General features: G+C 35.8%; 3 protein-coding genes across 7 annotated transcripts; 2 read left to right on the forward strand and 1 right to left on the reverse strand.

Annotated features, from left to right (window-relative positions):
* The first annotated feature begins 322 nt into the window (after nucleotides 1-322).
* On the forward strand, nucleotides 323-4,565 carry LOC107788491 (uncharacterized). Its single transcript, XM_075233777.1, has 13 exons — nucleotides 323-430; nucleotides 622-768; nucleotides 966-1,070; nucleotides 1,761-1,844; nucleotides 2,479-2,594; nucleotides 2,687-2,788; nucleotides 2,868-2,981; nucleotides 3,080-3,136; nucleotides 3,227-3,293; nucleotides 3,520-3,573; nucleotides 3,662-3,736; nucleotides 3,812-3,847; nucleotides 4,218-4,565. The coding sequence occupies exons 1-13, from the start codon at nucleotides 344-346 to the stop codon at nucleotides 4,305-4,307; spliced, it is 1,134 nt and encodes a 377-aa protein (XP_075089878.1). The 5' UTR covers nucleotides 323-343; the 3' UTR covers nucleotides 4,308-4,565.
* A 1,656-nt stretch (nucleotides 4,566-6,221) lies between these two features.
* LOC107788492 (uncharacterized) lies at nucleotides 6,222-11,130 on the forward strand. 4 transcript variants are annotated; one of them, XM_075234608.1, is made up of 15 exons: nucleotides 6,222-6,456; nucleotides 6,850-7,024; nucleotides 7,173-7,284; nucleotides 7,408-7,551; nucleotides 7,647-7,754; nucleotides 8,303-8,386; nucleotides 9,326-9,441; nucleotides 9,535-9,636; nucleotides 9,719-9,832; nucleotides 9,936-9,992; nucleotides 10,079-10,145; nucleotides 10,255-10,308; nucleotides 10,399-10,473; nucleotides 10,559-10,594; nucleotides 10,861-11,130. In XM_075234608.1, the coding sequence occupies exons 2-15, from the start codon at nucleotides 7,002-7,004 to the stop codon at nucleotides 10,972-10,974; spliced, it is 1,206 nt and encodes a 401-aa protein (XP_075090709.1). In that variant the 5' UTR covers nucleotides 6,222-6,456; nucleotides 6,850-7,001; the 3' UTR covers nucleotides 10,975-11,130. The 4 variants fall into 4 exon arrangements, with proteins under 4 accessions (XP_075090709.1, XP_075090710.1, XP_075090711.1 ...); XM_075234609.1 differs by having other exon boundaries at nucleotides 7,650-7,754; XM_075234610.1 differs by having other exon boundaries at nucleotides 6,276-6,456; nucleotides 6,850-6,934.
* A 362-nt stretch (nucleotides 11,131-11,492) lies between these two features.
* LOC107788494 (uncharacterized) lies at nucleotides 11,493-17,650 on the reverse strand. 2 transcript variants are annotated; one of them, XM_075234612.1, is made up of 9 exons: nucleotides 16,516-17,650; nucleotides 15,613-15,668; nucleotides 14,715-14,797; nucleotides 14,437-14,515; nucleotides 14,068-14,178; nucleotides 13,443-13,552; nucleotides 12,626-12,709; nucleotides 12,427-12,464; nucleotides 11,493-12,067 (listed from the first exon to the last, which is right to left on the reverse strand). In XM_075234612.1, exons 1-9 carry the CDS (start codon nucleotides 17,597-17,599, stop codon nucleotides 11,997-11,999), a joined length of 1,716 nt encoding a protein of 571 aa, XP_075090713.1. In that variant the 5' UTR covers nucleotides 17,600-17,650; the 3' UTR covers nucleotides 11,493-11,996. The 2 variants fall into 2 exon arrangements, 1 of the variants encoding a protein (XP_075090713.1); XR_012701326.1 differs by having other exon boundaries at nucleotides 11,524-12,067; nucleotides 12,626-12,906; nucleotides 16,516-17,638.
* Between the last annotated feature and the right edge of the window lie 217 nt (nucleotides 17,651-17,867).

The following is a 17,867-nucleotide window of genomic DNA, read 5'->3' on the forward strand; positions in this document are numbered from 1 at the left end:
CTTCATTCTCTTCTACTAAAAATTGTAAATGTGGATACGTGGATGGGGATTTAAACTCTCCTTTTGTTTTTTTGAAACTGCTCCTCGAGGATCATGAACAGAATGGGGACACCTACGCACAGGTTTTTATTTTTTATTTTAAAGTGATTTATTTATGGGTCCTTTATTGACTTTTTTTAATTTTTTATAATCGTGTTATTTGGGCCGCCTTGCACGCACCTCGAGCATCTGCTACCTCTCACCAGCTTGCCTTTTTCCTGGGAGAATATTCAGCTTTAAAGGTGGTATAAAGCTTTTAACTTACACTCTCTGTGGCAGTTCAAACACCAGACGGCGAAATGAAATGATGAGGCTTCTTGTAACAACCTTCGCTGGAGTTGTGCTTGGCATTTTCTTAGGCGTGTCATTTCCTACACTTTCATTTACCAAGGCATGGGAGCTAATTTTACTTTTCAATATATTTCGATATGTGTGTGTGTGCGCACATGTGCATATCTGTGTATGTATACATTAAAATAAGATAGTATCACTGCTTGTTAGCCAAGTCTGCCCCATTTTTCTCTTAAGTGTCCCTTGAGTAAGAACTGATAAGTAATCTGCTTGTATATTTCAATTTTGCAGTTGAACTTACCTTCTAATCTTTTCGGATTAATTGATCTCTCTTTCATTGAGGGCAAGCATTCAGGCCTCTCAACCCAAGATCTATTAAATGCCTGGTCTTCCCTGAGGAGCCACAGAGGCAATTCACACAAGCATAATGACACAAAGGTATAACATTTGTTACTTACATGCGCTACAAGCAGCTACTCTTGACACTTTGGTGCAACAGAGTTTCTTATTCTCGTTTCATTATTACATTCAGATATTGATAGTCAATTTTAGTTATATAGAGATAAGATTGCACTTTGTCTCTTGGAAATTTATACCGCCTTTCAAGACTTATGCTATTTGCGGCAATCTTGCAGATTTGGGTTCCATCAAATCCTCGAGGTGCTGAGAGGCTACCACCGGGTATCACTGCATCTGAGTCTGATCTTTATCCTCGAAGGTTGTGGGGCCTACCCCGTGAGGTCTGTATTTTTTGGCCTTGATGCCTATCTAAAGTAGTCAATTGACTCTTCGTTTTGTTCGGCAGATGGCAACTGCTACCCGTTCAATTATGCAAATCAAAGGCATAGTGTGAGGTTTAGAATGCAAAGAAAATGATCCATGTGTTAACACATTACAAAAAAGGCTTCTTTCAGTTATTAATGACACAGAACTAGCATATCCTGAAGTTGGTTTCAGGGATATTGGTTGAGTCTCTAATAGTTTATATAAGTCAAAGAAATTGGACGGAAGGGGTTCTTATTAAACTAACAATTGCCCTAGTAACAACCTTTTATAACCAGATGAAATCTATCATAAGAAAAAGCTGTTTGCTTCAAGTTTTTTTAGATGGACAGGAAACCAAGAATTCTTGATTGGAAATAATGAACTTGCTGAAGTGTGCTAATGACATTCTTGCCTCCTCCTGGTTCTGTAGGGCTTGAAGAAACATTATGCCATAGCTGTTAATATAGTTTTCGACATTGAAATTTATATAATCCCCTATGATGACAGACCATACCCCACTTGTGGGAATACACTGGGTCGTTGTTGTTGTAGCCCTATGATGACAGATGAGAATCATTGAATACCCAGCTGAAACATGATTTTTAGAATGCCATTATAAGTTAAAGCCCTCAGTATTGTAATCTGTCTCATCAATTGATCTGCAGGACTTGATTATCAAACCTGGGTATCTTGTCTCCTTTGCAGTTGGCTACGAGCAGAAAAATAACATCGATGTGGCAGTCAAAAAGGTTAGGCTCAACCCTTCTTTTGCTCTCTTCCCTTCTACTCACTCCTTTGATCCCTGGACTTGTCCTTTGGGGGGATCATTTATTTGTGAATAAGGGACTAGATAAGGCCTAACCTGAGGTTTGTTTGCGACTTATTTTAACATAGCTTTTGCCTGCAAATGCAATCATGTTTAGGTTGCCAAATTCTTTAGAATGTTACATTTGAGATCCAAAAATGATTCGAATACTCATATTTCTCATTTGGAACCAAAAAATAACAAGTTGAGACAAGCAAAAACTTGCCAGAAATTTTGATCATTTGACAAACGGAAATGTAAAGATTATCCTTTATTTTTAATATTTGTTTTTGGGTTAATTGTTTGGTTATTTTCTACTCAATATTTTATTCAGTAAAATGAATAAAAGCAATAAATATTTGTTTTTAATGCTAAACTAAGAATTAACTATTTGGATTGATACAAGGATTTCTTGCTTCTCTAGATTATATCCTGTATGTGCCACTAACTAAGAAAGACTTCCGGCAATATTCCCAGCTTATTACTGAGTGGGATTATAATTTCCCATCATCTTGTCCACAGAACAAACTACCTTCATCTTTTGTGGCTGTGCATTCTTACAGTTCCATTTTTAACAGTTTTCAGAGAATTTTACCTTTATTTTGTTTCACTATGATGGTCGAACAAGTGAATGGGATGATCTTGAGTGGTCCAAGCGGGCTATCCATGTTAGTACACGAAAACAAACTAAATGGTAACTTCTTTTTGTGAATTCCTCTGACCCTCAATGTTTCAATACATTTTGATGGACTTTGTAAGAGAGAAGTTTATTTGTTGGATTGAAAGGTGGTACGCAAAACGCTTTCTGCATCCAGACATTGTAGCACCGTATGACTATATATTCATCTGGGATGAAGACTTGGGGCTTGAGAATTTTGATGCGGAGGAGTAAGAATGATTTTTCTCACATTCTTGTGAATAAAAAATGTTGAATTTCATTGACTATAATGTTTTAATGCAAGTGCAGATATATAAAGTTGGTGCAGAAACATGGTTTGGATATTTCGCAGCCTGGTGTAGCATCAAACATTGAGTTGGCATGGCGGATGGCAAAAAGACGTAATGACACTGAAGTCCACAAGTAGGGATTCCTGCATTACTATGTATAACTGCACAGATTAAAACATTCCATACACATATGGCTTGATCTCATATACAGTCTATTGTTTGTGCTTGCAGGGAAACGGAGGAAAGACCTGGCTGGTGCACTGATCCGCATTTGCCACCATGTGCAGCGTATGTTAAAGCATGATATTTTCTACTAAATACCTTTCTCACTTGATGGCTGGTGTCCGTAGTTTTACTTTTTATTTTATCTGCAATCAGATTCGTTGAGATCATGGCACCTGTTTTCTCTCGAGAGGCATGGCGGTGTGTGTGGTATATGATACAGGTAATATAATGTTTTTCGTGCTTTTTGCCATTTATTAGAGCAGCTTTCCCTCCATCCCTGGCCCCTCGCACAATCTGAAAAACAATCCCGCAAAAGTAAAAAATCTAGGGTAAATGAAAAAGACAATTGGGCACAAGGAGGCTGAATATTGGGCATAAGGAGGCCGGGAAGGAGGAAATGAACCATTTTGTAAATGCAACTATGAAATGTTTAATTGTTATTGCAGAATGACTTGGTCCATGGATGGGGTCTTGATTTAGCTCTCAGGGAATGTGTGGAAGTAAGTAGTCCACCTTATGCAGTGCAGTAAAATTCTCCTATATTCTTATTCGACGGGCCTTATTTTAATAATGCTTTTGGATGAGCAGCCAGCACATGAAAAGATAGGAGTTGTAGATTCTCAGTGGATTGTGCATCAGACTGTTCCTTCACTTGGGAACCAGGTATATCCCTGTTTCAGCCTCGATGTATGTTGGATTAAATTTAAAGTTGGCTGTAATGATTATCTTTTTCTACAGGGACAAGCAGAGCAGGGCAAAGCACCTTGGGAAGGGGTATGTTGCAATTTCTAATTCTCCACTAGATTGAAATTTTACCAAGAGAGGCAGACGGTTAAAGAAAATAAGAATAAGCAATAAACAACATCATTATCACATTTTGAATTTGCATATGAACTTTTAGACTGAGTTCAAATCTTTGGGTTCATGGATGAAATTATGCTTGTTCTTTTCATTGTATCACACACTATTAATTGTTCTGTCTGAATTTAAAACCTGTACTTCCTGTTGATGCATGATTTGGAGATGGCTTCTCTATGAAGTTTTTATCTGTTGCTTTAGCTGACAAAGTGTTTGCGCGATTTTGTTACAAAGAAATATGCTGCTATTTGGTTATATTGTCTAAGTCCATTTTATTTTGGCTTAGGTAAGAGAAAGGTGTAAAAGAGAATGGGCAATGTTCAAAGAGCGTATGGCTGCTGCAGAGAAAGATTATTACAAGGCAAAAGGGAATTGATCCCCTTAATTCTATATCTCATTAGGTGGTAAATCACATGATTAGGATGCCAGACACTTCTTTATGGATTTTAGTTATAGGCACTAACAGTTTTAAAGATGTTTTACACTGTTAGTAGTTACTTACCATTTCTGTTAGTAGTTACCATTTTTATTAGCTTACCAATAAATGCTTTTACTTGTAATTTACCTTGTAAACGACCTGCTTGTGTAAATATATTTCACATTGTTAGAGCATAGAAATTAAGCTCTTTGTTAATTAGCCTAAAGTTATCTAGTTTACAGTTCCAAGAGGGGAGAAAGAGTTTATGCATTCTGCTAATTTTTTCTTAGTAATATATTTCTGTTTTGTGCCAGTCCACGGGATAACCTTGTGCTCTTTGTAGGAAAACAAACAAGTATAGGACATTAATCACATTATTTTCTTTGTTTTATCTGTTGCTCTCCATTTGTTTCTTCCTAATGTATTTTCTGACGTTGCTGCCGTCTGATTTTGAACAATTTGTCTCGACGCTCTTTAACTTCTTTAGTTTATGTCAACATCATAAAGAAATTAGTACGAAAGATATGACACTAAATTATACTCCCATTCTAGAAATTTTCAGTCCTTTCGAGTTCTTGCATCAAATTTCCGTCCAACTTCATCAAACTGTTGAGTCCCACATCACTGGGATGTGTAGTTGTTGGGTTCCGTATATGGTCTTGATAATCCTCACCTCATGAGCTAGCTGTGGTTGAGTTAAATCCAAAGTCCATTATCATGGTATTGACGTCAGATCCATCCTAATTTATTATTATTGATGTTGGCTCCCATTTCAGTTGTCCACGCTCAAGTTTGCATCGTGAGAGGAATTAGTCTTAAGTTGTTTTGACAAACTGATTTTCTTTTTGAAATATTTAACATTTTGTAGAACCTATTTAGTTATAAAAGTTAAACTCTTTCTTTATTGTGTTATTCTATCGAGACCACACACCCTTAAAAATCAGTGCATACCCTTAATTTAAATCAAAGCATCACTTCATTCAAAATAAAAGCCACTAAGGCACCAATGATGTATGTGAATTAAGGACTTATGCGAGTTAAAGCATAGCAATTACTACCATATTTGATTCTCTAATTTTGGTGCTTTGCACTAATCTTGATTTCTTGTTTCATGCATACAACAAGGTGTGGTTGCAACAATTTCAAATAGTTAAAGTTCATTGGAGATGGATATTAATTAAAGTTTATTGGAGAACAATTATGAATGACTAATACGTGGCTCCGTTGCTAATTTTGCCTTTGGCGTAAACGAAGCTTTCCAAATCTGTAGTCACGTTCAACTAAAAAGCCAACCGGGAAAAGCAAAATTCCATGTTCTCTAAGTTGTAACAATAGTTAGTCATCAATTAATTTAAATGTTGATACTTCTTATGTTTCAATTTGTTCACATTTGCCTAAATCTTGGTAATCAAGAATTATTCCGTACCTAATGGTAACCCACGAAACAATTAAACCTTGGGTTCTAAATAGTGATAAAGCCAGAATTTACATTAAAAAGTTAAAATATAAACAAATAAACTTACAAAGAAGTCAAAGGGTATTAATATATAGTATATATACATTCAAGGAAAAAAATTACCTAGCAACATATTAAAATTAATTGGTTGACAACTCCTTAATATATATATGGCTCCGCCGCTGGCTCTAAAATTTGTGCACTCCTATAGATGATGGGGCACTATCTCATTTTCTAAATTTTTAATATTATAATTTCTGCACAAATTCATTTCAAAACAAATAATGCTTATTTAACTTCCTTACAAAATGACTAAAAAGTGTAAAATTTTGATTTTAATAAAGTAGAAAATGTGTCTGTCATTCAAAAAGCGTTGAAAGAAAAACAAAAACTAAAAAATTACTCAAAAGGAAAGAGGACTGGTCCCAGGTAGAAGAGACTATTTTTTTCTTTGGTTTTTGTTTACTTCCAAAGACATCAGGACAGAGAGTATATATGCTCTCTTTGACAATTCCAAGGTTGGATTTTTTCCTATATTAAACATCGTAAGGATTTCGATGAAACATTAAACGGGAATTGCGTTAAAGTTTATAAATTTTGCACTCTTTCGCTTTGGGTCACTTTCGTAATCCTCCAGATCAGCAACTTCAGGTTCGATTCAGAATTTAAACCTTTTTTTTGTCTTCAGATATGTTTTTAGAGCATATTTAAGTAAATTCTGCGTCTTTTTAGGATAATATTTGAATATTATCTATGTTTTAGAGCATTTTAAAGCAATTTTTGAAATTATTTCTCTTTTAGGAACTATGGAAGATTTGAATTTGAACTTACTACTATAGACCAAGTGAACTAATTAATAAAGATTTATTAACATTTGGAATAGAATGAAAGGAAAATTGGGAACTTTACTCAAGTTTTAGTAATTGCAAAGTACAATAAATCTTCGTGAACATGTGTAATAGAATGAAGGGGAAAATGGGAACTTTACTCCAGTAAAGTGTTAGTAATTGCAAAGTACTGATCTTTTTTACTTTCTGGTTGTAGGTTGTTGGCCAAATTGCCATAAAAATAGTGAATTTCTAATGTGGAGCGCTTGAAATATTTGAACTCACATTTGGGCTAAGCAGATGTTAGTAAACTCATTGCAGATTCTTCTTTCTGGTTGTGAAACTACTGCTAAAGGATTGTGACTTAAGATGGGGACGCCTATGAAGCGAAGGTTTTAATATTTGAAGTATTTTAAGGGTCTTTATTCATATAGGCATCCTTGTAGTTTGGGATTGAGGCGTGATTGATTTTGATTGGTTGATCCATTTATTTATTGTTAAAAGTGGTAATGAGCTTAGCTTACTGTTGAATATCTACAGCCCAATCTCAAGAAGACGGAATGAAACGATGAGGCTTTTTGTGACTACTTTTATTGGAGTTGTATTTGGGTTTTTCCTTGGTGTAACCTTTCCTACAATTTCATTGACCAAGGCAAGGGGATCTACTTTTGATAATGAATTTGATATAATCGTATTTAATGTGCCATTTTTCTTTTAAGGTATCAGTTGAATAAGAGCTGATAAGGTAATGTGCTTGTGGATTTCAATTTTGCAGCTGCCCTTACCTACTAATCTTTTCCAATCAATTGATCTAACTATAGAGGACAAGTACTCAGGCCTCTCAACTCAAGCTTTATTAAATGTCTTGAATTCCCTAAAAGGACGCGGTGGCAGTTCACACAAGAATAATGACCCAAAGGTATTTTACTTGTCACTCATATACGATTGCACATCTAATTTTGGAAGTTTATAGACAACTGCTGTTCGATATTTATGCTATTTGTGGCAATCTAGCAGATTTGGGTTCCGTCAAATCCCAGAGGTGCCAAGAGGTTACCACCCGGTATCGTAGCATCTGAGTCTGATCTTTATACTCGGAGGTTATGGGGTCTGCCCAGTGAGGTTTGTCAATTCAGCGGTGATTCTAATTTGATGCACTCGGTTGATTTTTTCTTATATTTGGTAACAGCTACCAGTTCACGTTATGCAAATTGATGGCATGATTTGAGACTTGATATACAAATAATTTAATCCATGTATTAACACATTGCTGATACCCTCTTTGTTCCATAATCCCTTTCATGGAATTAACCATTTTTTGAAGTTGATTTCTGGATATTAGTTGATTCTCCAGTAGTTGCTCAGTCGAACAAAAATATTGAAGGAACTGCTGAAGTGGGCTAAAGACATACTTGCATCCTTCTGGTTTCTGGTGCTCAAACAAACATTTTGCTATAGATTGCCATATAGTGTTGGACACTGAAATTTATGCTATCCCGCTATGATGACTGATAAGAACTGTTTCAAGGGCAGCTAAATATGATTTTAGGATGCCATTAACGATGTCCATGTCTCTCTCTCTCTATTTTCCTTCCCTTTTTCTTTGGGATGAGAAAACATAACGATTACTATATCTCTCTATGATAATCAGCTTCATTGTTGATATGCAGGACTTGATCATCAAACCAAGGTACCTTGTGACCTTCACAGTCGGCCTCAAGCAGAAGAGTAACATTGATGCAGCAGTGAAAAAGGTTGTGCCCAAGCCTCTCTAGCTTTTTTTCCTTGTACTTGCTATTGTGAGCCCTGCTCTGTCATTTTCAGGGGTTCTTTTATTCATGGATAAGGGATCAGAAGCGTGACTAATACTCTCTCCCTTTCAAGTTGTTTGAACCTTTTCGGATTACGAGGGTCTAATTGACTAATTCTCGGTGTGAATTCGGACATAGATTCTTTAAGCTTATTGAAATAAATTTACATATTTAGAAACTACATAAAAGGTACTACAAGTCACAGTAGTTAACAATTCAAAATATTTAAAAACTATTTGCAAAAAACATGGTCAAAGAAAACCTCGTTTGGCTCCCCAAATAGTAATAGGTTCATTCTTTTATAAACAGAGGGAGTATATGCTTGTAACTTTTGCACCATAAAATTCAGTCCTTCACTCATCTCATTCAGATGAGACTGTGTTTGAGGGACCGGGATTGGACTTCTGATAAGGGCAATTTTACCTTCCTTTGCTAATTCCACTAGCCCCACCTCCCATCTCAAAAGAGTTTTCATGTCATGTTTTTGCTTCATTTTTTGTTTTTGGGTTTATTGTTTTGCTTCCCCCCCCCCCCCTTTTTTTTTTTCCAGCATAGTCTTGTCTTGTTTTATGTGCTATCCTCGCTGTTCTTATGTATAATGTTTTCCTTAGTCTGTGTTGCATGCATGCTAGTTTATTGGTGAAGCTCTGCAAATCATTTAACACATCAGTGAATAATTACTTTTTTCCCGACAAAGAATCAATCTTATCGTCAATCCCACTTTTAATCTCATTACGAATTAGGGTTACCAGAGATGAGCGAAAAGATAGAAAGAAAACCTAGGTTAACAAAAAGGGTTGGTTTGCTGCCAACTTAGGTAGATTTAAGTCCAAAATTTTACTTATGTATCTCGGCATGCTTATTTTTCTGTACTGTAAACAGTTTTCAGAGAACTTTACGATTATGCTGTTTCACTATGATGGTCAAACAAGTGAATGGGATGACCTTGAGTGGTCAAAGCGGGCTATCCATGTCAGTACACCGAAACAAACTAAATGGTAACTATTATTGTGAATTCTTTTTTATCCTCAATTATTCAACATTTTTGATGGATTTGTGGTAAGTATAAAGTTTATTCATTTTGTTGAAAGGTGGTATGCAAAACGTTTTCTGCATCCTGACATTGTAGCACCTTATGACTATATATTCATCTGGGATGAAGACTTGGGGCTTGAGAATTTTAATGCGGAGGAGTAAGTTATGATTATTCTCAGAGTCGTTTGTATCAATATGTTGAATTGTATGTGGATTCTTAAGGCTTCAATGCAACTGCAGATATATAAAGTTGGTGGCGAAACATGGTTTGGATATTTCCCAGCCTGGTTTAGCACCAAACAGTGGGTTGACGTGGCAAATGACAAAAGGGCGAAATGACACTGAAATTCACAAGTAGGGAACATAGTACTTGCATTATACCTACAACTGCTCTGATTAAAGCATCCCATGCACACATAGCTTGATCTCATATACAGTTTATTGCTTCTGCTTACAGGGAAACAGAAGAAAGACCAGGCTGGTGCGCTGATCCACATTTGCCACCTTGTGCAGCGTATGGAATGCATGATATTTACCAATAACTACTGATGTCACTTTGTGTTTGGTGTCAATATTAACTGTTATTTCGTTGGCAATCAGATTTATTGAGATCATGGCACCTGTTTTCTCTCGAGAGGCCTGGCGGTGTGTTTGGCATATGATCCAGGTATCAATTATTAAATATCTTCCATTTATTGCAGCCAGCGAAAAAGAATATGGGGGCGAAGGGGGGAGGAGGATTGCTACCCATTTGGTTTCTTGATTCTTTATTGCAGAATGACTTGGTCCATGGGTGGGGTCTTGATTTTGCTCTTAGGAGATGTGTGGAGGTTAGTAGTATACTTTAAGATGTGTGGGACAAATTCCCATATTTTCTGTTTCAAATGGTCTTTTTCCTAATAATGCTTTTGGATGAGCAGCCGGCACATGAAAAGATAGGAGTTGTAGATGCTCAGTGGGTTGTGCATCAAACTGTTCCATCACTTGGGAGCCAGGTATATCCAACTTTATCTTGTTGGAGTATATTAGACTAGCATGAAAGTTGGCTGTAATGATTATCTTATATTCTTATTTCGACAGGGTAAATCAGAGAATGGCAAGGCACCATGGGAAGGGGTATGTGCTGTATTTCATTCTCCTGTATACTGAAATTTGATCATGAAAAACTGATGATTAAGAAAAATATGAATAAAAAAAAACTAATAACAATTTGATCACCTTTTGAATTTGCATATGAATATGTCAAACCATGTTCGAAATCTTGTGTTCATACCCATACTTCCTAATCATGCATGATTCTGCATGTGTTTGTGTAATCTTGTTACAATGGAGTATGTTGATCTCTGATTATATGTCTAAGTCCAACTTCTATTTTGGTTCAGGTAAGAGAAAGGTGTAGAAGAGAATGGACAATGTTTCAGGATCGCATGGCTACTGCAGAGATGGCCTATTACAAGGCAATGGGAATTGATCCCCCTAATTCTACAACTACTTAGGTGGGACACTCACACGATTTAGAATGTTTGTAGGACGTCAAACGTTGTTTTTGTGTGCAAGTATCTAATGATGGTTTACAGTTCCAAGCGGGTAGAAAGAAATTTCTGTATTCTCCTTGTTTTTTGTTATTAGTAATATAATTCATTTTTGTGTCAGCCTCCTGATAACTTGTGTTTTATGCTTGTTTGAGTTCAAAGTCTTAACTCCTGTATAGGTACTTATTTCATATGGTCATGTTAACGTCTTGAAGATAATGTTGAGGATATCATCAGTACATGGTCATACTAAAAGTGTCATTATTTACAAGTTGAAATTTGGTCGTCAATAATTGAGAGTAGTGAACTTTAATATTTGAAATGCTAGTAACATACTGAAGTTTTTGTTAATTTATCTTGTTGCAAATGTTACGTTATCCACAGGGACTGCCTTCCTCCCAGCTTCATTTATCTTGGTGCTGAAAATGCCAGTGAAAATGCTACGTGCATCGACCACATAGGATAAAATAGCAAACTCCATAATGCAATAGACCTATTTCATTTGTAATGCCATAAAGAATGATCCCGTTTCAGGAGTGATACGATAACAAATGAAAATATCGATTTTTTGTAGCACTTACACTTGAAAGGTGCCATACTAAAGGTTGTTACAAAAAAATAAGTGCAATTAATACCAGAAATGGTTGAAATACAAAGAGCTCTTACGTTCATCCTTATCTTCAACTTATAGAGGATATAACTTGAACACTTCTGCCCAGAAACTAAGGGAAGTAGGAAAAAGCAAAGAAAGAGGTAAAGTGGAGGAGAAAGTGAAATCCTTTGTTGAGGTTAAGGTAACTAGTATAGATCTCCAATTGCCACCAACAAATGTGGAATCTCCAAGAATATTTTTTTCTTTACAATGATGGTATCCGGGCTGCTTGCCCGCACCTCAACTATTCCACCGGTACCTACTACCTTTTAGTCTTCCACCAGCACATAGCACATGTATTGGGTAACTCTGCCCACTGGAATTTCCAAGAATCTTACAAATATCCTTTGGTGATTGCGTCTTCCAACTCTTGAAATTCCCAAGCATCATCTGCTGAGTACTCTCCTGTGAGGTAAAGAGACCACAATTAGTTAAGTACTGGACAACTACTTGCACGAATAAGGATTGGGTTCGGCTTGTGGAATTCAAGACCTAGCTTCAGATAAAAGGCATATAAGGTGTTCTCTGCCGTGTTATTAGGTGCAAGATTCAGGCAACACTCTCTAATACTACAATAGCATTGTCACAAACCCTGACCACAAGCTGCTCACAGCAATCAAAAATTCAACGAAGACCTCTCTTATCTCTTGATGTTCTAGATAAAGGGAACCCTTTGTCACAACTATTTTCAGGTACAAAACAAGACAACCCTAGACTTTCAGTAACTAACAATAAAAACTGAACTTAAAATAACTGTCTCTTACCAATTGAATCTCGTCTTAGAGCTGTCAAGTGAGCGCAACTGCAAGTAAAAATTTCAGCTTGGGTTTGAATCCACTTAGAAGAACATTAAGAATTAAAAAGAAATTAAGCATCACTAAAACATTTTGTCATTTCTCATCATCTATCACAAAATGTAGAACCTTTTTTAGTATTAAAACGAACATTATCTTTATATAGTACCTGCCAAGAGCTTTCCCGAAGTCTGCACATAGTGATCGGACATAGGTACCTTTTGAGCATCTAACTCGGAAAATGACATTCTGTCTGCCAATTCAAAAAAGGGAAAAAATAGAAAAGGAGACAAAAAAGAAGTATCTTCAATATGAAACTTTTGGTGAAATAATACCAGCTTTAGTGGAGTGACAACCATTAGCAACCAAAATACTTGCTCATGTCAATGCATGTAAATTATAAGTATATCTGTCGCAAATATCCTAATTCTGCTTCACATGAAAGCATATCTGAAAGAAAGAAAAAAAGAACATGTCTGATTTATAGACGTACAAGAATTACTCAGTTTCCTCTAGGAGTAATTGGCTGGAATATAGACATGCTTCACATGAAAGCATATTTGAAATATAGACATGCTTCAGAATCAAGGGGATGCATATCAAGAAGATGCTACCCTTGTGAGGTTCTCATAAAACTTTTGAAGTACTTAATAAATAAATCCACAAACGGGAGGGACGGGAGGAAGTTTGTGCAACTCCAATAAAGCACTCTGCGAGAAATATATTTCTTGCTTTCAATCAGAATGAGTTCTCCACCTCACCCTCAAACAAAACTTGAGTGTACATTTAGCACTAAAGAATTCAATGCAGTATAGAGGGATGGTAAGACACTTAGGAAGCACCCTAGGAATGTTTAGACGCTTTGAGAGAACCTTGGCTAGGGCTTAACTCGTACGCACAGACAATAAACACAGAGAGATGATTTTTCAAGAGTTGAGACATCCATGTGGCACAAGATTAGCACTAGAAGAGTTCAACAAAATAACCTGTCATCTAAACTCCGCTTCACGTCAAATTCGAAAATTGAAATCCTCCTCGGTGAAAGTTCGATGCTTTCCCCTCTTCTTGCTTTCTCATACATCTTTTCACCACCAACCTATCACAAGTAGACGGAGTCTAATAAGTAATAACGCAATACTAAATCCAATTCATGCGTGGTCACCCAAGAGAAATTCTGATGAAGCTGGCAAAAAATGGATGAATTTATTAAAGGAAAGAGAAAATAACAACTCAAACAATTACAGACTACAGAAGTAACAGGTATCTTTTCTGAATCAGCACACTCTTTGATTTAAGCTTATGTTAAATACAAATAGTATCAGCAGCAACTAGGTCATTACAATGACTGAAGATATAGCTGGAGTTGATTCAACATGTTTTCATTTCATGTGATTGCCAAATTTCATGACTCCTAACAAAATTAGGCATGTTGAAAATACTAAGAAAAAATTGTTTAAGAAAGTGTAAATCTGGTATCAATAATTTTATTCATCCAGGGTAAGAAGATGTTGTAATCATTGTTATAAAAATCAAAATATGCACAGGATAAATTTATATTCGGCAGAATCAATAATTGGAGGAACTTAAGTGTTGCAACTAAAATTAACATACTTTGATTGCTGAGAACATCGGAGGGACTTGCCATATCTCTCCATAAAAGGACGCTGCTGTTTTCTTTATGTCCTCATCCTTGATATGCTCCCACGGCTCTCGCTGAATAACCTGGATATTACAAAATCCAAACTTACATAAGTAAGATAATCCTGGGTCAAACAAATAACTAGATCCAGTTTGTGTAACATAAGTTAGAGCGTGCATGTAGACTTTATTCATGTTGACTTTATCATGAAACTTCTCATCTTGCCATCTTAATTTGTTTCGCTGATTATTAGATGAGACTTTCGTAGGGGTGAAATAAGTCACATGGTCCAGTTTTATCTAAGATTTATAACTTCAAAAAATAAATTAAATAATAAATACCGGGGAATCTGCATCCCAGGTAGAGGTGGCTTCCCCCAGACGGAAGATTCCACTGTAGCCCTTCATCATACCCTGATAACTGCCAAGAACAATTTAGACTTCAAGAAAATTTATCATATAACTGTATCGAGAGACTAAAAGAAACTGTTCATAGACGTGTATAAGTTCTCCTAAGACAAAAGGGAAAATATTAGCAGGAATAAGAAACTCTCATCAAATTTCAGGAATCCCTGAAATCTCCCTCGGACTAATTCAACTAAAACCTTATTGCAAGTTACCTGTCAACGATCTTTGTAGCTTTACCAACGCATACAATCAATAATCCAGTTGCCATTGGATCAAGTGTTCCAGCATGGCCCACCTGCAAAAGATGAATTTGAAGGAGAAGGTGGTAATAAAATGGAATAAAAATGCCTTAGTTCAGCTTGTATTCAGTCTGAACGAGATGAATGTTTCCAATCACGTGAATATAAGCATAAAATCCCCCTTAACCAAAATACAAAGATAACTAAATAACAAACACCCCCCCCCCCCAACCCACAAATTTAATGGGGCAATCTTTTTGTAGAAACAAAAGTTTGCTACAAGGTCTTCAATTTAAAATGAACATTGGAGGAAGGAGGTAACAAAATGCTCAAAAATGTAAATTCTCTCAAATTTTGCTAAATACTCTTTTCTTCCTCGCCCCAACATGTTCTTCAGCCCACAGCTCTGCTTTTGCGGGACAGAGTCTTCTACCTTAGCATAATCGATCTAGTGGAGGTCCAACACCAAAAAGAATACATAAAACTTGATGAGGGGAAGTTCTTGTTTAAAAATCTAAGATTTCATAGTATCTTACATTAGGAATAGATATGTTAAAGAAAATCAAAATAGTAAATCTTCAGACAGAAATCAGAACCATATTCAAGCTCTTTTTTTTAATCGGAGTAAGAGTGCTATTAATCAGCATGGATATAATCAAACTACATATTCAAGTATTTTAAAGTGAAAACACTCATCCAAAAGTTTTTTCGAATTTTCGTTCTTGTTCCTAAGACTAACATGGTAATGCACCTTCAAATACAAAAGATCACCAGACAAATTTATCTTGAAAATATTCTTAAAATGAGTTCGCATACTGCTTCTCCGAGACCATATCAGATAGCCCCTAGATTGTGGTTAGGAAAAATGTACCTTTTTCACTTTTGTTAGACGCCGCAACTTTCCACAAACAGTGAAAGAAGTCCAACCTGTAAGGCAATTCAGACTAATAGTCAGAAGAAGAAGAAACCAAGCTTTTATAACTACATTTCCAAAAATGCAAGAGCCTCCTAACCTTGGTTTGGCTTTACGATATTAGATCATAAGAGACAATCCTGACTCGTAAATTATATTTTTGGCATTTGATACTATATTCTGTTTTTATGTGAATATATTTTGCGTATCAACATAGAAGTCCTTTTCGTGAGCTTTGTGATGGACAATACTACAGAAAATAAGACTCATGGGCAGTTTTCATCAATAACCATACACTGGCTGAATTCGTTATGTAAATATCACACTCCCAAACAAGTTTTACTTATCTCTGACTCTGAGACTCTAAGAGTAAACCTACCATTTTAAAAAATCAAACAAGGAAATGAGCATTTGATACTATATTCTGTTTTTATGTGAATATATTTTGCGTATCAACATAGAAGTCCTTTTCGTGAGCTTTGTGATGGACAATACTACAGAAAATAAGACTCATGGGCAGTTTTCATCAATAACCACACTGGCTGAATTCATTATGTAAATATCACACTCCCAAACAAGTTTTACTTATCTCCGACTCTGAGACTCTAAGAGTAAACCTACCATTTTAAAAAATCAAACAAGGAAATGAAGTCAAACTTCTCAAGCATTGCATTAAGAATCTGTAGTCTGTCAATCCAACTTGTAACTAATGCTTCTTGTTCAATTATAAACTTAAAACACCTAACATTGACTTCACATGAGAACTTAAAACTCTTAATTAACTCTTTTAAAAACACATCAACGTTTAACAAACGCACATAATAAATCCCAGTGTTAAGACAATTAGGAGCTCAAATTCACCTTTTGGTTTGTTCACTAATACCACTGTCCCACCTGGGCTATCCCATTTAGGAGGAAGCCCTGTACTCCTTGTAGCTAGAAACGGCTCAGCACTAACAACACCATTTTCCTTATTTGGAACTTTCTTCAAATACTTGAAGAACTCTTCCACTTTCTTCTCCGATACATCAACTTTACCTTCTTCCTTATTTTCACCCCTACTCCTCACACCCTTTTCTCCTTCCTCAAAAAAGATCAAACTTTTATCAACCCCGCCATCAGAAGTTTTCTTTTTGCTATTCTTTACATTACCCTTTTCTTCTTCCTCAAAAAATATCAAATTTTTATCAACCCCACCATCACCATCTTTCTCAATTATCTTTTCCCTAATTCCCAATTTCTTTTTGCTCTTCTTTACATTCTCATTTGATTGCCCAGGTTCAAGAAAAGCTTTATCAAAACACTGATCAGGAAAATACTTCTTCTCCAATTGATACACCATCTTATAATGCTTATCTTTTTCCCAAGGGTAAGCAAAATTGTCATAGAAGTACAACTCTTCTTCCTTCTTGTGCAATGTACGTAGCTCCACTACTTCCTGCTTCAGCTCAACAAACTCATTATCCTTGACCCGGTTATTCTCATCCCCCGAATCCGAATCCGACCCGCCAAACATTCTTTTCCTCCTCTTATTATAATATTTCCTTTTCCCTTTATCCATTTTCATAATATTATCCGAATTGGGTTCCTCGTTAGATGATTTTGAATTCAATTTTCTATCGACCCAATCGTCGAACCCGAGTTCTGAACCGGGTTTGGGTTCGGAATCAGTAGGTTTTGAATTGGGAAGGAAGCGTTGTGGGCGGGATTTTTGGATTGGTGAAGGGGAATTTGCAGGGCGGGAGATTATCATATCGTATTGAAGTGGGTATGGAGTTGAAGTAGTAGAGAAAAATTGAAGTGAATAATGGGACTTTTTTAGAATAAGGCGATTGAGCTTTTCTGAGGGTGAAAAAATAGTGTGAGGTATTATAGTGAGAGAAGACATGGATTTGGAGCGGAGGAAGATGAGAGACATACGAGGAATTACTACTGATTTCGCCATTTTTGGCTTTTGTTCTTCTAGTAGTACCAGTAGGGGTCGTTACCTATTTCTACTTTCTAAAATTAATCTATATAACTATATTAAAAGCATCTTTTTTATTCTTTAAAAATTAATTTCAAATTAAATAAAAAATTATTTAATTATTTTTCTAATATTTAGGACCTTTAGTTATTTAATTATTTTCCTAATATTTAGGACTTTTAGTTATTTTCTAATATTTAGGACTTCTAAATGAGCTAAATTTTTTATATTAAATTTTTTTTAATTT

The sequence above is a fragment of the Nicotiana tabacum genome, chromosome 17 (genome assembly GCF_000715075.1).
Source record: "Nicotiana tabacum cultivar K326 chromosome 17, ASM71507v2, whole genome shotgun sequence".
In the NCBI taxonomy this organism is placed as follows: domain Eukaryota; kingdom Viridiplantae; phylum Streptophyta; class Magnoliopsida; order Solanales; family Solanaceae; genus Nicotiana; species Nicotiana tabacum.